The 16,554-nt window shown below is 45.8% G+C and overlaps 1 protein-coding gene and 1 long non-coding RNA gene across 2 annotated transcripts; both read right to left on the reverse strand.

Annotated features, from left to right (window-relative positions):
• Window positions 1-5,125: 5,125 nt before the first annotated feature.
• Window positions 5,126-6,165, reverse strand: LOC120646216. Its single transcript, XR_005664321.1, has 3 exons — window positions 5,952-6,165; window positions 5,592-5,865; window positions 5,126-5,520 (listed from the first exon to the last, which is right to left on the reverse strand). It is a non-coding gene; the product is annotated as an uncharacterized LOC120646216 (long non-coding RNA).
• A 5,478-nt stretch (window positions 6,166-11,643) lies between these two features.
• On the reverse strand, window positions 11,644-12,291 carry LOC120645556. The gene has a single exon (XM_039922337.1). The coding sequence runs from the start codon at window positions 12,289-12,291 to the stop codon at window positions 11,644-11,646; it is 648 nt and encodes a 215-aa protein (XP_039778271.1).
• Window positions 12,292-16,554: the final 4,263 nt, after the last annotated feature.

Below are 16,554 nucleotides of genomic sequence, written 5' to 3' on the forward strand. Positions count from 1 at the left end.
TTATAGCTCTGTTTTAGGCGTTCTTTATGTCCACGCGATCGTTGTAATGCGTAGAATAGTTCTAGCTTAGTTTTGTTTGCTTTTTTTATGTATTGTTGTACTGTTTCTTAGTGTTTGCCTTTGTTTGCATGTATGTGTATGTGCTGGACTTGTTTTTGGTGTTGCAATCGTGAGTAGACGTTGATCCTTCGGAGGAGTACCAAGAGTCACCTTCAGAGTAGTTTGAGCAGCAGAAGAAGTTTGAGGAAGGCATGTATAACATGAACAACGCCTATCACTTTTAAATACATTTTCATACTGCATTTTAATACTACATGCCTATAAGGACTTTCCTAGCCACTTTATATCCTTTATATATCCCTTGGGTTGCATTTTGGTTAGTTGTGCTAGGTTGATGCGCTCTCACACATAATGGTCCTTTTTAATTAATTTGATTAATGGTATATGCAACTTAATTCTGGGAGTGGCCCATTTGAGTGGCTCACGTCTCGTTAAAAATTGGTTTTTCTAGAAACTTGGTTTAGGGGGCTCGCACTGTGTTTTGTGCTAGCTACTCTCCATAAGGACCGTACGTCATTAGAGCAACAACCTGGGACAACCGCACAACCACAAGACTGGAATGGGACGGTCTTGGCGTAATAATTAGGTCTTTTTGGTTTGGAAGTGTGATGAACAACTAGCGTAGCTCACGACTTGTGGGTAAAGATGTGCAACCTCTGCAGAGTGTAAAACTAGTATACTAGCCATGCTCACGGTCATGAGCAGCCCAGACCCTCCTTTCGATTAGTGGGGTTATCTTCCTTTGGTTAGGAGGGTTTCCCCGGGTGGCTTGGTTTGGTTTGGTTCTCAGTAGTTCATAATTAATTCTAATTAATTACTATGTAACTGGGGTATGGTAATACATCAACTTGTAGTAAATAGCTTTTATAAAATTTTGCCAAGATTAAAAGCTAATGCAGTTGAGTCAGCCAACCTTAGAGCCTCATAGTTTGTGTTATACTTGTTGAGTACAAGTTGTGTACTCACTCTTGCCTACTCTACTCTTTTTCCCCTTGGGGATACTCTACTGCTGCTCAGTTCCTGCCGACGCGAGGGAGTTCACCCGGAGCTACCAGGAGTACGAGGACTTCTAGGCATTCGTCTCCCGATCGACGTCCCTGTGGCGCCCTGCTTCCGAGAGTTTCTCATATATGTTTTACGCTTCCGCATACTCTGTACCAGACATTTTGTCATTAATGTAATAAATAACATTCGTACTCGTTTTATTATATCTTTTACGTGATATGTGCTGTGATATATGTTTCATTCTGTTGTATATACGTGTGACTTGATCCTGGCACGTATATGATTGCTCGGTTTATGTCCTTTTATAAACCGGGTGTTACACAACATATCAAAGAGCAATTTAGTTATGTTTTACCGATGAGTTCCATCGGAACGTTGAAGCCTACATGGACAACGTGGTGGTCAAGACCAGAACACATGACCAGTTCATCTCCGATTAGGAAGAAACCTTCGACAGCTTGTAAAGATTCAGATGGAAGCTCAACCCTATAAAGTGCATCTTTGGCGTACCTTCTAGAAAACTACTTAGTTTCATTGTCAGCAATTGAGGAATCTAGGCAAACCCGAAAAAGATCAATGCCATCATGGCCATGGAAGCTCCAGCAACAATCAAGGATGTTTAGAAGATCACAGGCTACATGGCGGCCTTGAATAGATTTTTCTCCAGACTTGGCGAACGGGGATTACCCTTCTTCAAGTTCTTGAAGCGACAAGGCAAGTTCCAATGGACTCCGGAGGCGGCGGTAGCACTCGAGGATCTAAACCATCACCTCCAGTCTCCACCAATACTCACTGCTCCATTGCCAGGCAAGAACTTGCTACTCTACATTGCGGCAACAACTCACATTGTTAGCACAGCTATAGTAGTTGAGCGCCCGGAGGAAGGCCACGCTTATGTAGTACAAAGGCTGGTTTACTTCGTCAGCGAAGTACTTTCTGAATCAATTGTTCGTTACCCATCTATTCAGAAGTTACTCTATGTGATTATCATCACCTCTAGGAAGCTCCGCCACTACTTCGACGAGTACACAGTCTCAGTTATCACTGATTTCCCATTGGCAGATATCCTCCACAATCGGGACACCACTGGGTGCATCTCCAAGTGGGCAGTAGAACTGTGAGCTCTCGAGATTAATTTTAAACCAAGAAAAGCTATTAGGTCACATGCACTAGTCGATTTCTTGGCAGAATGGCGAGAAAATCAAGTTTCTGTGCCAGCTAACAGGCCAGAACACTGGGTGATGTACTTCAATAGTTCACTCAAGCTTGAAGGCGGAGGTGCAGGGGTGCTCTTCAAAGTCTCTAACAATGAAGCAGAGTACGAGGCGTTATTACACTGGCTGTGCCTGGCAATCTCCCTCGGCATCAAGTGACTACTTGTATTCGGCAACTCTCTGTTAGTCGTGCAGCAAGTAAACAAGAAGTGGGATATCAACAAGGAAACAATGGATGCATATGTGGCAGAAATTAGGAAGCTCGAAAACAAGTTATCAGGATTGGAGATCAACCATGTGGTTCGTGATAACAACGTGGGAGCCGATGTCCTTTCTAAACTTAGATCCAAGCATGCTAATGTACCCATAGGGGTGTTTGTCCATGAACTGCATCACCCGTCCGTCACTTTACTAGATCATTCTACCACCGATGCGGATCCTTCAACAACTAATTGGGAGGTTATGATGATCGAAGAAGATTGGCGGGCACCCTTCATCAACTTTATTAATGATTTCAAGCTTCCTCCAGGTGTTGACCCAAAGGTCCCTGAAGCAGCACGAATCGTATGCCACTCCAAGGGCTACGTCCTAGTCGGAGACAAGCTATATTGGCGATCGGCATCTGGAATCCTCATGAAGTGTGTTTCCTCTGAGGAAGGAAAAGGAATTCTACGAGAAATTCATGATGGGTCCTGCGGGAACCATGCAGCTTCAAGAACTCTAGTTGGGAAGGTTTATAGATCAGGATTTTTCTGGCCGACAGTCTGACAGATGCCAAAGACCTCGTACGACGATGCCCAGGATGCCAATTCTTTGGCAAGCAAGCACATGTCCCGGCTCACAACTTGATCACAATTCCACCATCCTGGCCATTTTCCTGTTGGAGTCTAGATATGATCAGGCCGTTAGCAGCAGTGCTAGGAGGGTTTACTCAAGTATTGGTGGCAATCGACAAGTTCACAAAGTGGATCGAGTATAAACCAATAACCAAGATTTTAGCAGATAAAGCAGTCAACTTCATTTGTGACATCCTCCACCGGTTCGGCTTCCCTCATACAATCATTACAGATATGGGCTCAAACTTTACATCTGGCTCATTCTAGGAATTCATCGAAAATGCCTGCATCGACATCAAGTATGTATCGGTCGCTCACTCGCGTGTCAATGGCCAGGTTGAGCATATCAACGGCTTGATCCTCGATGAGCTCAAGAAAATAGTCTACGATGAGAACACCAAAAATGGAGGCAAATGGATTTATGAGCTCCCTCATGTCATTTTGGGGCTGCGTACTCAGCCTAGCAAGGAAACAGGCTAGACCCCATTCTTCCTCGTTTATGGCTCAAAGGCTATACTCTCTGTAGACATCATGTGGAAATCCCCTGGACCTGAAGAATATCAAGAGGGAGAGTCAGATGAAGCTCGATAGCTCGAGTTGGACTCTACAGAAGAAATCAGATGCAACGCGTTAACCCAGTCAGCAAGATACGTTCAAGGAGTCAGACGCTACCATGACCGCAATGTCGAACAAAGACCATTCAACATTGGAGATATGGTCCTACGATGCATACAAGACGAGACAGGACTGCACAAGCTTAATTCTATATGGGAGGGTCCTTTCATCGTTACCAAGATCACAAGACCAACATCTTATCGACTAGTGGACTTTGATGGTCTGGAGGTACCGAGTTCCTGGAATATCGAGCATCTCCGCCATTTTTACCCATAAAATTATCTGTAAGCTACCAGCATGACTCTTAATAAAGCAGTAGTTTAAAGGAGTTGCTCTGTTTCCTTCAAGACTTAGCTTGACCCCTCCTCAAGTATTCATCAGTCAACACCCAATACGACAGGAGTCGATACATGTCATTCTCGTAACTATGACCCTCCGGGGTTCAAGTTGCAAGTAACATTGCTGACGTTAACTACTCGAGTGTCTAACCTTTCTTTGTTACACAAATTCAAAGGCACGGGAAAAATCGAGTAGTTATAGGCTACCACGCCTACATGATCCTGAGGGATTTATATCTGTTTTTGCACAGAACCCCCTACTCTATGGCTCAACCTTTCTTTGCCTCATAAAGCCAAAGGCATGAGAAAAATTGAGTAGTTGTAGGCTCCCACGCCTATGAGATCCTAAGGGATCCACCGGCGTCCGTGTAAAGGACATTCTACTCGATGGCTTCACCTTTCTTTGTTCCGCAAAGTCAAAGGTATGAGAAAAATTGAGTAGTTGTAGGCTCCCACGCCTACGAGATCCTGAGGGATCCACCTGCGTCTATATAAAGGACCTTCTACTCGATGGCTTAACCTTTCTTTGTTCCGCAAAGTCAAAGGCACAGGAAAAATTGAGTAGTCGTAGGCTCCCACGCCTACACAATCCTGAGCGATCTACCTCTATCTTTGCACAAAAATTTCTACTCGATAGCTCGACCTTTCTTTGTTACGCAAAGTCAAAGGCACAGGAGAAATCGAGTAGTTGTTGGCTACCATGCCTGCCTGATCTTGATGGATCTATTCGTGTCCTATAGGTAGTTATTTTATTCGGGGTTCTAGTTCTGCTGCCATGAAAGGCGGATTAGAATGAACTGAACGCAAAGTAAAAGGATACCCTACTCGATGGCTTAAACTTTCTTTGCCCCGCAAAGTAAAAGGCACAAGGCAAAACGAGTAGTCTTGGGTTACAACGCCTATAGGAATGTCACCCGTATCGACTACCCTGAAGTATCTTACATCCTATGTAGCTCGATGGCAACACATGTACTTATGTCTAAGTCTCGTGATTATAGATACTGAAACAAGTACTCTATACACATCACAAAGAATGAATCCGACATATATACAAACATGTATTTTCATACATATAGTCACAGCAAAGCATAGGAGTTAACACCCTTCGTCCTACTCCAGGCTCTAAACTATCTTCTCAGCTATAGGCTTGGCTTCCTCCCGGAACCTGACGAAATCCTCCTCGAACATTCTTCTAGCATGCCTTCTCCCAAGGGGGCTAGCTTTGCCTAAGGCCAATAGGACTTGACTAGTGCTAAACATGTGCTACATGTTGCTTGGCGTTATCCAAGAGGTACTCGACAATCTTATGGGGAGCCTCTCGCAGCCACTCCACCAATGTCTTAGTGACCCCAGCTCCCTTTTCGGGTGGATCCACCATGTCAACAAGTGTTTGTGCAACTGCTTTCAGCTTGGTATATTTGGCAAGCTGATCCTTCAGCTTCTCGGTTTCATCTATGAAGAACAGAAGATACTTGAGATCTTGAGTTACTACGTAACTCGATACAGAGCAAAAAGGGAGTTACCTTTATGACTTTATGCCATTTCTTCTAGTTTTATTTGGAGGGATTGGTTTCTCTCTTCGAGTTCCTTTTTATCCCTCTCCAGGTTCTCAACATCCTGCTTCAGGAGCTAGATTTGTTGAGTGCTTTCACGTTGCACCTTGTACAACTCATTACGGATCTCCAGATATTTGTTGGATTCTTCACGGATTTGGCGCTCTTTATCCTCGAGAATTTGACTGGCGTCAATAGCAGCCTTCAATTTCTAGGACTTGAGATAAGATCAATTCGCCATCTCCTGATACAGGTTACATGATAGCTACAACATAAGTATATGGGTTAATTGCTTCTACAACTCTAGAAATGCTCGATGGGTATACATACCGTTGCAAACTTGTAGCAAGACTTCAGGTTGTCTTGCAACACCTTGAGTTTCTCTGGAATCAACTGTGGGTCGTCGATCAAATCTGCAGTTAAGCCTGCTCTGACAGCAGCAGGTAGTGTTGAGAGGCCAGTCTTGCGAAGTCTAGCACCCATTTCTTTTTCCAAACTATTGGTGTTCCTCATCTGAAGTAGATGTACCTGCTGGAGCATCAGATGGAACTTCCGCTCGTTGTGATTTTTAATTCACCACTCCTAATATTGGTGAATCTGGCCGACATGGAGCGTCAGACGTAGTCAGCGATGAGTCAGCTGGAACTTGATTTGTTTCAACAACCACATCAGCTTTAGTTGTATCAACCTTTTGTTTGGACAGCTTTTGAAAACTGCAAATAAGGAGAACCAGAAGATATCAATAACCCGATGAAACCTTAATGAAGGAATAAATTTACAATCACAAATAAGTTTACCCGACATCTCCTGATGAGAACACTTTATGCTTCCACACGGTGGTCCTTGAGCCTTTCGGGTGGCTTCTAGGTGAGCTTTGTCCAGAACTTGGGTTGTCGCCCACTGGATCGATGCTGTTTTTCTTTCCTTTCAAAATATCCACAAGGCTATGGTCATCATTTGATTCAGAACCTATATCTTCAGCAACTGGATCCTGGCCCTCACGATAATTTCGTGTAGGACAAGGAACATCTTCAGCAATTGGCATTGGCGGCTTGTTCTAGTGCAATTTGACATCAATCTGCATCAACAGAGTTTGATACTCCTAATAAACTTGGTTAAAGGATACACAAACTACTCGACTGACAAGACCAATTACTTACCCCAACACTTATGGGAAGATGCTTCACATTGAATAGCCCATTCGACAAATATGGGGTCTTGTCTACATCATCAAGTACTCAACATACCCGCTTGAAAGCATCAAATCCGCCAAGTTTTTCAGAAGAAAACATGACGGGTCTAAAGGTCCCTCATACAAATAGCCGGGATATTCTCGCTTCTGCAATGGTTGAACCCGACGATTCATCCTGGAGTAAACTACTAATCCACCAGTGACTTCAAAATCTTTGAGGGTGGCAATGTCACCAAGCAATTTTTTGACTTGTTCTCCATCAGGACCAGGATCTGACCATTCTCTGCATACCTTGGGCGGTCTTGGAATTCATTCTGGAAGAGATGGCCAGTGATTGCCAACATAAAACCAAGTACTCTTCCATTCAGTCCCCTTGCAGGCAGGACGATAGAAGATATACTTGTTTTCTCTCTGTGTGCGCAACAGCACTTCAGCACCACCGACTTCGGCTACCTTCTTTAATCTTGGTTGGGAGCGGACATAGAAAAGATGACGGAAGAGATTGAAATGGGGTTCGACACCGAGAAAAGCTTCACAAAGATGGGAAAAGATAGCAAGATGCAAAATGGAATTGGGGGTCAAATGATGCAACTGAATTCCCCAATAATGCAATAGACCCCTTAAGAAATCAGAAGTGGGGAGAGCCAGACCTTGCTCTATGAAAGACAGAAATAGGACTGTTGCCGCGGGAAACCGACGGACGGGGGTCCGGCGGGCAACACAGCGACGAGCCGGGAGATCGGGCTGCTGCTACCCTCATCTCTCCTGGCGCGGCTCATTGGTCAGCTCTTGGTGTTAAGGGCGTGCCACCTGGCTTGACCTGCAGCCAGGAAGGGGTGAGTGATGATGCTTCTGTCTCCTGCTTTCCCTACGTCACACAAGATAAAGCATTAAATTCCTGCCAATCGCCCGGATCGGCAAACTGTGAGCCCAGCTGCTCTGTATCGGCACAATCAGCCGATCCAGAGATGTTCAGAGGCTTATCGGCACATTTGTCGATTGTAGATGCGATTGATAAATAGAGCATATAAACCGCATCTATAAAGGATAAAACCTGCTCTAGAACATGATATAAATAAATCTACCTATCCAGATCGGCTCTTGCTACGCATGATATAGAACAATCTAAGCATACATGAGCATAGCCAGGACATCCAAAAAACCCATCCACACAGATAGACCCAATCTAAGACATATCGGGCAGGGCGATCGGTACGCGCCAACCCATCGGCAGGTCACATAAATGTGTTGCAGCACACATCGTGGATTGTAACAAACGGCTAGGCAACGCGTTCCGATCCGAAACTAAGAACGAAAAGGATCTTACAAATCCAGATAAAAATGAGTAAAACTCTTGGTAGAAAGATACCTGCTCTGTAAACATGAAATAAACCCAAACCACGATTGTTACAACTCTCACCGCTATATAGGAACATCCCGTCCACGAGTTAGGCCAGATGAGCATAATAGACGGTATCTAAGACGCCATAGGAATCATCCAACACGTTTATCAGGGCCAGATATAGCAGATATCGAGCGAATCCTTATTGATTAAGGACGAACAGTAATGGATCGGATCTACTAAATGAAACAAAGCAAGGTGTCGACTCTGCACCAATCGGCTTTAAAACATGCTTGACAAATATAAACTACCCGATGCTACATGCAAAGAAGACATGGTGAATGCAACAATTAAACAACAAGAAAGCACAATCAATCTACTAAAGCTATGCTGCAAACACCGGGATAAGTAGCAGATCTCGCCATCAAAAAGGCTTCAGCATGAGATCCACCAAAGATACGAGGCATTGAGCCGTGATGCTCTAAGGAAGATCCTTAGAGCCACATGGCGCTTACCTTGAGATTAACCCTAATGCGATTTGGGCTGGCGATGCACCATGAGAGAGTTGGAGACAACCGCTGCTGTGGGAACATTTGCCATCAATCTTTATTCTTCAGGTATGGATACATATTTATAGTCCGTAGACATGACAAACAAGCTATCAAAACCCTAACTTAAACGAACTCTAACTTATCTCTAATAAAATACAGATAAAAGGAGGCCATCGGCTCCTGGCATGGACCGTAACCGCCACTCCCTTGGACGATCCGAATTGGCCCATCAACAGTCTAGGCCCATCAGTCTCGGTCAATTTCCGGTCGTAACACATGCCCCTTGGTTTCACCAATAAAGATTATTGTGAAATCAGAGAAGAATACTCTGGAATCTGCAGCACCGTCTTTGACTGTCGGCGACTCCATCGAAAACTGAGTCCGACGCCCTTTCATCTTCCAGTCGGGATCTTCAAATAGTACCCATCGGTACAGCCAGTTCAACGCACCCAATCAGCTTCCAGCCCCCTCGCCTTTGTACTAGCACATGAAAAACCCCAATCCTCTCCTTCTCCAACGAGCGATGGCCGGAAACAAGCGTGCCGGCAAGGGCCCTTCCAACGAACCTCTGGTGCTCCGTCGCCATCACGGGTAATGTACCTGCTGTCCATGCGTACCTCTACAAATCATCTGAATCTACTCACCTCTCTGTTTCTCTTCCCAGAGACGATGAGGCCTCCAGCGCTCCGCCTCACTCTCCCCCTTCCTCCCCGTCAAATCCCTTCGATGATCTTGATGAGGGGACCCGTGAGCTCATCCGGAGTCTATACCGGGACAAGGACGAGGCGCCGGAGAACTACGCTGAGGAGACCAAGAGAACAAGCCAACTGCAAACCCAGTTGGAGACCGCCGAGGATATGGCGGTCACAGTACGAGCCCAGCTCACCGCCGCTGATGCTAGGGTTGCAGGTGCGTTTCCAATCACCGCTCAAAAACCCTCTTTCAATTCTCCTCTAACCCTTTTCTCTATATTTGTTCAGCCCTGGAATCATAGCTCCAAACCCTCCTCGACGCGGGGGCGACTGCTACAACTACGGCGAATGCTCGGGGTGACACCGTCGCCGCCTGCATGCAGGACATCCCCAACCACGTCCGGGAGGTCGCAAGCCATGGCGTCCACCAAGGCGCCACCGTCGCCCGTGCCATGGTGCAAACGCTATCCAGGAACGACCTCCGGACACTGCTGCCGATCTTCCCGGCGGGCGAAGCCGGGGAAGAATTCGAGGCGCTCATCGGGGAGCTTGGCACGGTGGCCACCACCATTACTGACAGAGTTAACATCGACACGGTGGTGACCACTGCCTTGGCCGATGACTAATCGGCCGATGTAACAGCCTGATCTTTCAGATCCGCTTCTTCTTCTTTTTTTTATTTTCTTTTCCTTCTTTTGTAAATATACCATGAAATGAATGAATCGACTCCCTTTCGTTATCCAATTTCATTCTGATTTCCAAGTGTACTTGATTTCTGCATTCGTCAAACGCCCAGCTCTGAATGAAAAAAATGACCGATTGATTCTTTTATAAATACTCTGACGACATCTGTTCATAACTCAGGAAACACATATGACGCAGCCACTATCTTTGAGTATTTTCCTTCTCTTGCTAATCAGTCAACCGAACTGAATCAATGAATCACTGAAATTTTTTATAAAATTTCATAAACACGAGAGTCCACCTTAGAGAGCTTCAGAATGCATTTTTCTCCCCTTCATCGCCCATGAAAAAATACTCGGAGCCTGAGTCAGCTTTTCTGAACATCTGATAGTTCACCATACATAAGAAGAAATGAATCTGTCCACTTGCCGACCGTGCCAATTCCACTACGTGGGAGAAACGTCTCATCTTCACTCTGATGATGCTAGGTCATGCCTCGCGCCCGAGACATTCTGACCGAAAATGCCTGCTTTCTGATTATCCTCCTCTTTTTGCAGATAAATCAGTCGTAGTCCTTTCTCCAGACCTCTAGCTGCATATCGGTTCTACACCACCACTTATCTCGCAGTTTTGACTGCCTTCCTTGGTCCTACCGATGGCAACTTTTCTCCATCCCAAAATGCACGATCCACCCTCAGCTTCGTCCCCCTTGATCCTGATGCCACCATCAAAAGTGTAGTGCTCCCTTAGCCTCATCGGAGCATACCAGCCGATCCCACTGATCGGCCGTGGAAGATGATCATTTTGCTGGCAATGCCCATTGACCAACTAGTTCAGGGGGAAAAGTTCTTTACAGAGCCATCAACCTCCACCTTTGCCGGAGCAGAGTAATTTGCCACATCGGCTCGAATCGCAGCTCGGCAGGACGAGTCTGCACTGAGAAAATAAATAACCAAGGAAAGTTCAGCTTCGTAACAAAAATTTCCTTGGCCGACGATAATGTCCGGTCGGCCCTTCCTTCGAAGCTGCAGGAGTTGAAGTAGGCACGCAATGGAATAGCCAAAGAAATCCAACGCCTTCAGCAGAAACCCACGAAAGTCGATGAGTAAATCACCACCAGAGAGCCCGAGCTCCAACGCTTCCATGGCGATAGGCAGGCACAGGGGGAGGTAGTGCACATTATAATGGACTCGTGCCCCCCGAGCTTAAAAGCTCGTTCTTACTGAACACCTGCATGAATTCGTCTGTATTCCCTGTTGCACATCTTGTATATATACATATATATATATTATTTTTTTATATATATCCCCTTTAGGCGATGGCAAAGCATCGGCTTTACATCTTGTACATTTTTACCCCTTTAGGCGATGCCAAAGCATTGGCTTTATATTGATGGCCGATGGCAACGCATTGGCCCTCCGTGTTATCCGACAGGAACAGTCTTATGAGCCTACCCAGAGGCTGGGATAATACTTTTTTAATTATTTTCCATTCATGTTGCTACTGAACCTTACCCCTTCCAGGGTTTCCATACGGTAGGAGTTGCCTAGCGTAATCTCCACTATGCGATAGGGACCATGCCAATTGGGTGACCACTCCCCGGGTCTTTACTTCCAATCGGCAAAACCAACTCCCAGACGAGATCACCAACTTGAAAATTCTTCGGCCTAACCTTTTTGTTATAAGCTCTGGCGACCTTTGCCTTATTCTCCTGGATCTTTTCCAGAGCCCAAAGCTGAAGTTCTGTGAGATCTTCCGTGTTGATGTTCATGAGAGAGGAGTACTCATCGGCTGATATTCTATCTTGCAGCACAACACGCCTAGAGCCGATGTTGATCTCCCAAGGCATCATGGCTTCCTGTCCGTAGACCAACTGATACGGTACGCACTTGATGGACCCATGGCAAGACATCCGATACGCCCACAATGCCTCCGCTAGATGCTCGTGCCATTGCCTCGGGTACTCATCGATCTTGCGCTTGATTAGTTTGATCAGGCTTTTGTTCGATGCTTCAGCCTGCCCATTGGCCTGCGCGTAATACGGAGACGATTGGATCAGAGTTATGCCCATCTCCTTGGTAAACTTCTTGAATTCCTCTACCATGAAAACCGTCCCTTGATCGATAGTAATCGTCTGAGGAATACCAAATCTGTATACAATATGCTCCTTGACGAATTTCACCACATCATTAGCCGTGACATTCTTCATCGGAACGGCCTCAACCCACTTGGTGAAGAAGTTCGAGGCTGCTAAAATCCACTTATGTCCTTTACTGGTCGGAGGGTTGATCTAGCCGATCATGTCCATGCCCCATCCTCTGAACGGCCATGGCTTGACGATCGGGTGTAGTAAGTCTGTTGGAGCCATCTGCACTGCCACGAACCTCTGACAGTCCTAGCATCCTCTGTAGTACTTGAAACAATCCTCCAGCATCGCAGGCCAATAAAAACCCGATCTCTTGATCAGTCACTTCATCTTGTGAGCCGACTGGTGAGTCCCACATGTGCCTTCGTGCACATCATGCATGACGACCGAAATTTCGGTAGGGCCCAAACATTTTAACAGCACTCCATCAACGGCGCAGAAGTACATCTCATCCCCAATGAGAACATGTTTCAGGGCTCTGCGCCGTGTCTTCCTGTCTGCCCCCCGAGTCGGATCCTTCAAGTATTGGAGGAGATCGACTCCCCAGTCGGCAGTGTTCAACTGCGATATCTCGACCGAAACATCATCGGTCTGCTGTACATACCCTGAAGTGACCTGCGCCAGTTTGTTTGCATCACCATTGCGCTCGCGAGGCAGCCAAGCAGCGTGACCTACCTGAATCATGCCATCAGATCGTGGCACTTGACAAAGTATGGGTGTCAATTATCACTGACACACTCGTAATCTTTCGTGAGCTGACAAATGACAACTTTTGAATCGCCGAAGATTTGAATCACTTCGGCCCCAGCACCCAAAAAGTAACTCCAGACCCTTGCATATAGCCTCATACTCGGTCTGATTGTTGGTGAGCTTGGACGCCAGATGGAATGCAAACTGAAAAACAACCCCTCACGGTGAAATAATTTGAATTCCAATACCACAAGCCGGTTCGCAGGTTGACCCATCGAAGAACATAACCCAACGCTTGACATCGGCAAACTGAGCTGATGGTGACTCCCTTTCTGTGATAAGATCTACCAAAGCTTGTCCCTTGACTGCTTTGGCCAGCTGGAATCGTACATCAAACTCTGAGAGGGCGTACATCCACTTGCCAAGCCGCCCTTTGAGGATAGGTGCCGATAGCATGTGCTTGATGACATCGGCTTTGCAGACAACGCGGGTCTCCGTGTTGAGCAGGTAATGTCACAGCTTGGTGCAGGTGAAGTACAAACACAAGCAGAGTCGCTCCATCTCGCTGTACCTTGTTTCTGCGTCGAGCAGGCATCTGCTGAGGTAGAACACGACCCTCTCTTTTCCTTGGAATTCCTGGATTAGCACAGAGCCGATGGATACCTCATGGGCTGACAGATACACCATGTACGGTTGGTCGGTCCAGCTGAGGTGGGACCAACACAAGAGGTGACGAAAGATATTGCTTCAAATAATCGAATGCCTTCTGTTGCTCTTGCCCCCAAGTGAAGTCGCTGGTGCTCTTGATTTTTACGAGCGGCAGAACGGCTCAATCTTGCTAGACATATTCAATATGAATCGCCTGATGTAATTCAGTTTGCCGATGAGACTCTGCAGCTCCTTCTTATTTCCTGGTGGGGTCATCATCATGATGGCATTCTTGCTCTTGTCACCTATCTCGATCCCACACTCGTGCACCATGAAGCCCAGGAACTGCCCTGCTATAACACCGAATGCACACTTCTTAGGATTCATCTTCAACCCGTGGAGCCGTGTGCGTTCCAGTACTCATCGCAAATCGGCTAAATGTGTTTCTGGTTGAACCGATTTTATGACGACGTCATTGATGTAGACCTCCACCAGCTGCCCAATGAGATCATGGAAGATGTAGTTCATCGCTCGCTGTTGACGCTCCTTAGCGCCCCTGATTTGTATACCGCAAGTGCATGGTTCGTGTAGCTTTTCCCTTAGAGTATTCCCCCAAGGTTTATCAATCCACGGAACCAAAGATACAAGAAACAATCTACTAGCATAGAGATTCCTTTGTGTTGAGATGGTGAAAAACGAATCTAATCTACTAAAAACGACAAACACCGAAGGTAGCAAGAGAAAGATAGAGATAACCAATCTAGATCACCTAGATCATGCATATGTTTTAGTTCCAGCTAGATGTAGTGAAGTAAGATAGATGTGAATCTCAATGAAAAGCATCTTATTTGATCTTGAGTCATCCCTTGCATGTCGAAGGTGCGGCATAGTTGGAGGAACGCTTGAAGATGTAGATTAGCGTCTTCTTTTCCAGTGAAGGGCGAGCTTTGCACCATCCTTATGATTGAAGTCTTGATCTCGAACGGAACTCCGATGTTGTCGAGAATTTGGATCGGCAAGTCCCAAACGTCCGGAGTGCATAGCTCTCCGATCGTACGCTCTTACTCCGGTAGCGCCATCCCTTGGTGAAGTGGCGCCTCCTTTGGACTTGTTTATGGAGTTTCTTGAGGTGAAGACGATGAACCGTCGGCTTCGACTTTTGGATCTACTAGTTCCGGTTTCCTTGATCTCCTTTGCCTGTAAATTTTTTCTGGATCATCCACAAAATTTTCGGGTTTGTTGGAGAGGCTCCCGTCCATCTCCTGTTAGGGGTTAGTGAAAAAGAAAAATATATACCAGATCTAAAAGATGAATATACAAGATCTAAATCATAAATGAAAAATAAAGCAAAATAAAGCAAACTCTAGATTAGATTGATTTTCGTGGAATAGATCCATTTTTTTTAGTTAGCTCAGAAAAATAAGAGATCTAAAAAGGTCAAAAAGAAAAATCAAGAAAAAGAAATATTTATGAATGCAAGTAAGATTGGATCTTAAATCGATGGTTCCCCAGCAACGGCGCCAGAAAAGCTTGTTGACGCTCCTTAGCGCCCCCGATTTATATACCGCAAGCGCACGGTTCGTGTAGCTTTTCCCTTAGAGTATTCCCCCAAGATTTATCAATTCATGGAACCAAAGATACAAGAAACAATCTACTAGCATAGAGATTCCTTTGTGTTGAGATGGTGAAAAACGAATCTAATCTACTAAAAACGACAAACACCGAAGGTAGCAAGAGAAAGTTAGAGATAACCAATCTAGATCACCTAGATCATGCATATGTTGTAGTTCCAGCTAGATGTAGTGAAGTAAGATAGATGTGAATCTCAATGAAAAGCATCTTTAAACTCAAAATCTCCAATCCGATCCCTCGAAACCCCACCTACTCAGTGGCAACGCCCTGTCACGACGCCCCCCTTTGGACGAAAGAACCCTGAAGCAAGTCGAACCCCCTTTGGTAGTTCCGCCATGAACCTCTAGCCACCATGACTACAAGATCATGCTAAGAGATTTATCTTGATAATAGATCTAGGATGAAGCAAACCCATAGAAAAGAACGAAATCGAAAGAGAGAACATGGTCGCTAAACATTCGGAATCACAAATAACTTCACCATGAATGATTGTACATCACAAGATCACAACCGGGGCCCTACCCTGATCTTGATGATCCTAGCTCTAGAACTCCGACGTGGTCTTCCTTGCAAGGTTCCCACGTCAGCTAGGGCAAACCCTAGACAACTAGCACGACCCTCGGCTCTCTGAGAGGTGTCCCTCTATCTTCTCTGCTCCTTGGCATCGTCTCCCGAATTGATCTCCTCGTGAACCTTGGGGAGGGGTCTTTAAATAGCCTCAGGAAACCCTAGGTCAAAGGGGAGGCCGAACCGCCACAAAAAGGGGCTGGGCCGGCCGGCCCAATGGACCCAGGCCGGCCGGCCTGGCCCATTTCTTCGTCGCCTCATGTCCTCCTTTCTCCCCAAGTCTCATGGAGTCTTCTAGAGTTTATGCCTTTCACGATTGGACCCCATTAGACGTCGTTATCTTCGAGATTTCTTCGAGGAAAAGGATAGGATGGAAAATCCTTCCTTAAATCTCTCTTTGCTTTGCTTAGCCCCGAAGTATCCTGATCTTATCTTGTGGGCTTTGTCCTTTGGGCTTCATTGGAGGGTGGATGTGCACGAACGGGCCTCTAATCATCATGGCCTTCGGTCCTTTGTTTGGGCTTTGGCCTTCGTCTTTCTTCATGTCATCGCGTGATCATGGGCCTCGTCATTTTATGCTCCAAAATTGGTCAAAAACCTGCAAAAACGAAGTACCTCCAAAATATATGTGCAAACACGAAAACGACCAATAATTGGGCCGAGGTTAGGATGGTTAGTGATTTTGATATTAAATTCATGCCATTATCAAAGTTAAACAGGGGATAAAATGGATACTTAAGGAGCGCCAACATTCCCCCCATGCTTAAACCTTGCTCGTCCTCGAGTAAG

Source organism: Panicum virgatum, chromosome 8K (assembly GCF_016808335.1).
Source record: "Panicum virgatum strain AP13 chromosome 8K, P.virgatum_v5, whole genome shotgun sequence".
In the NCBI taxonomy this organism is placed as follows: Eukaryota; Viridiplantae; Streptophyta; class Magnoliopsida; order Poales; family Poaceae; genus Panicum; species Panicum virgatum.

Coding starts and splice junctions, on each gene's coding strand:
- LOC120645556 (XM_039922337.1), bottom strand. CDS start 12,291: ATGAAGAATGTCACGGCTAATGATGTGGTGAAATTCGTCAAGGAGCAT.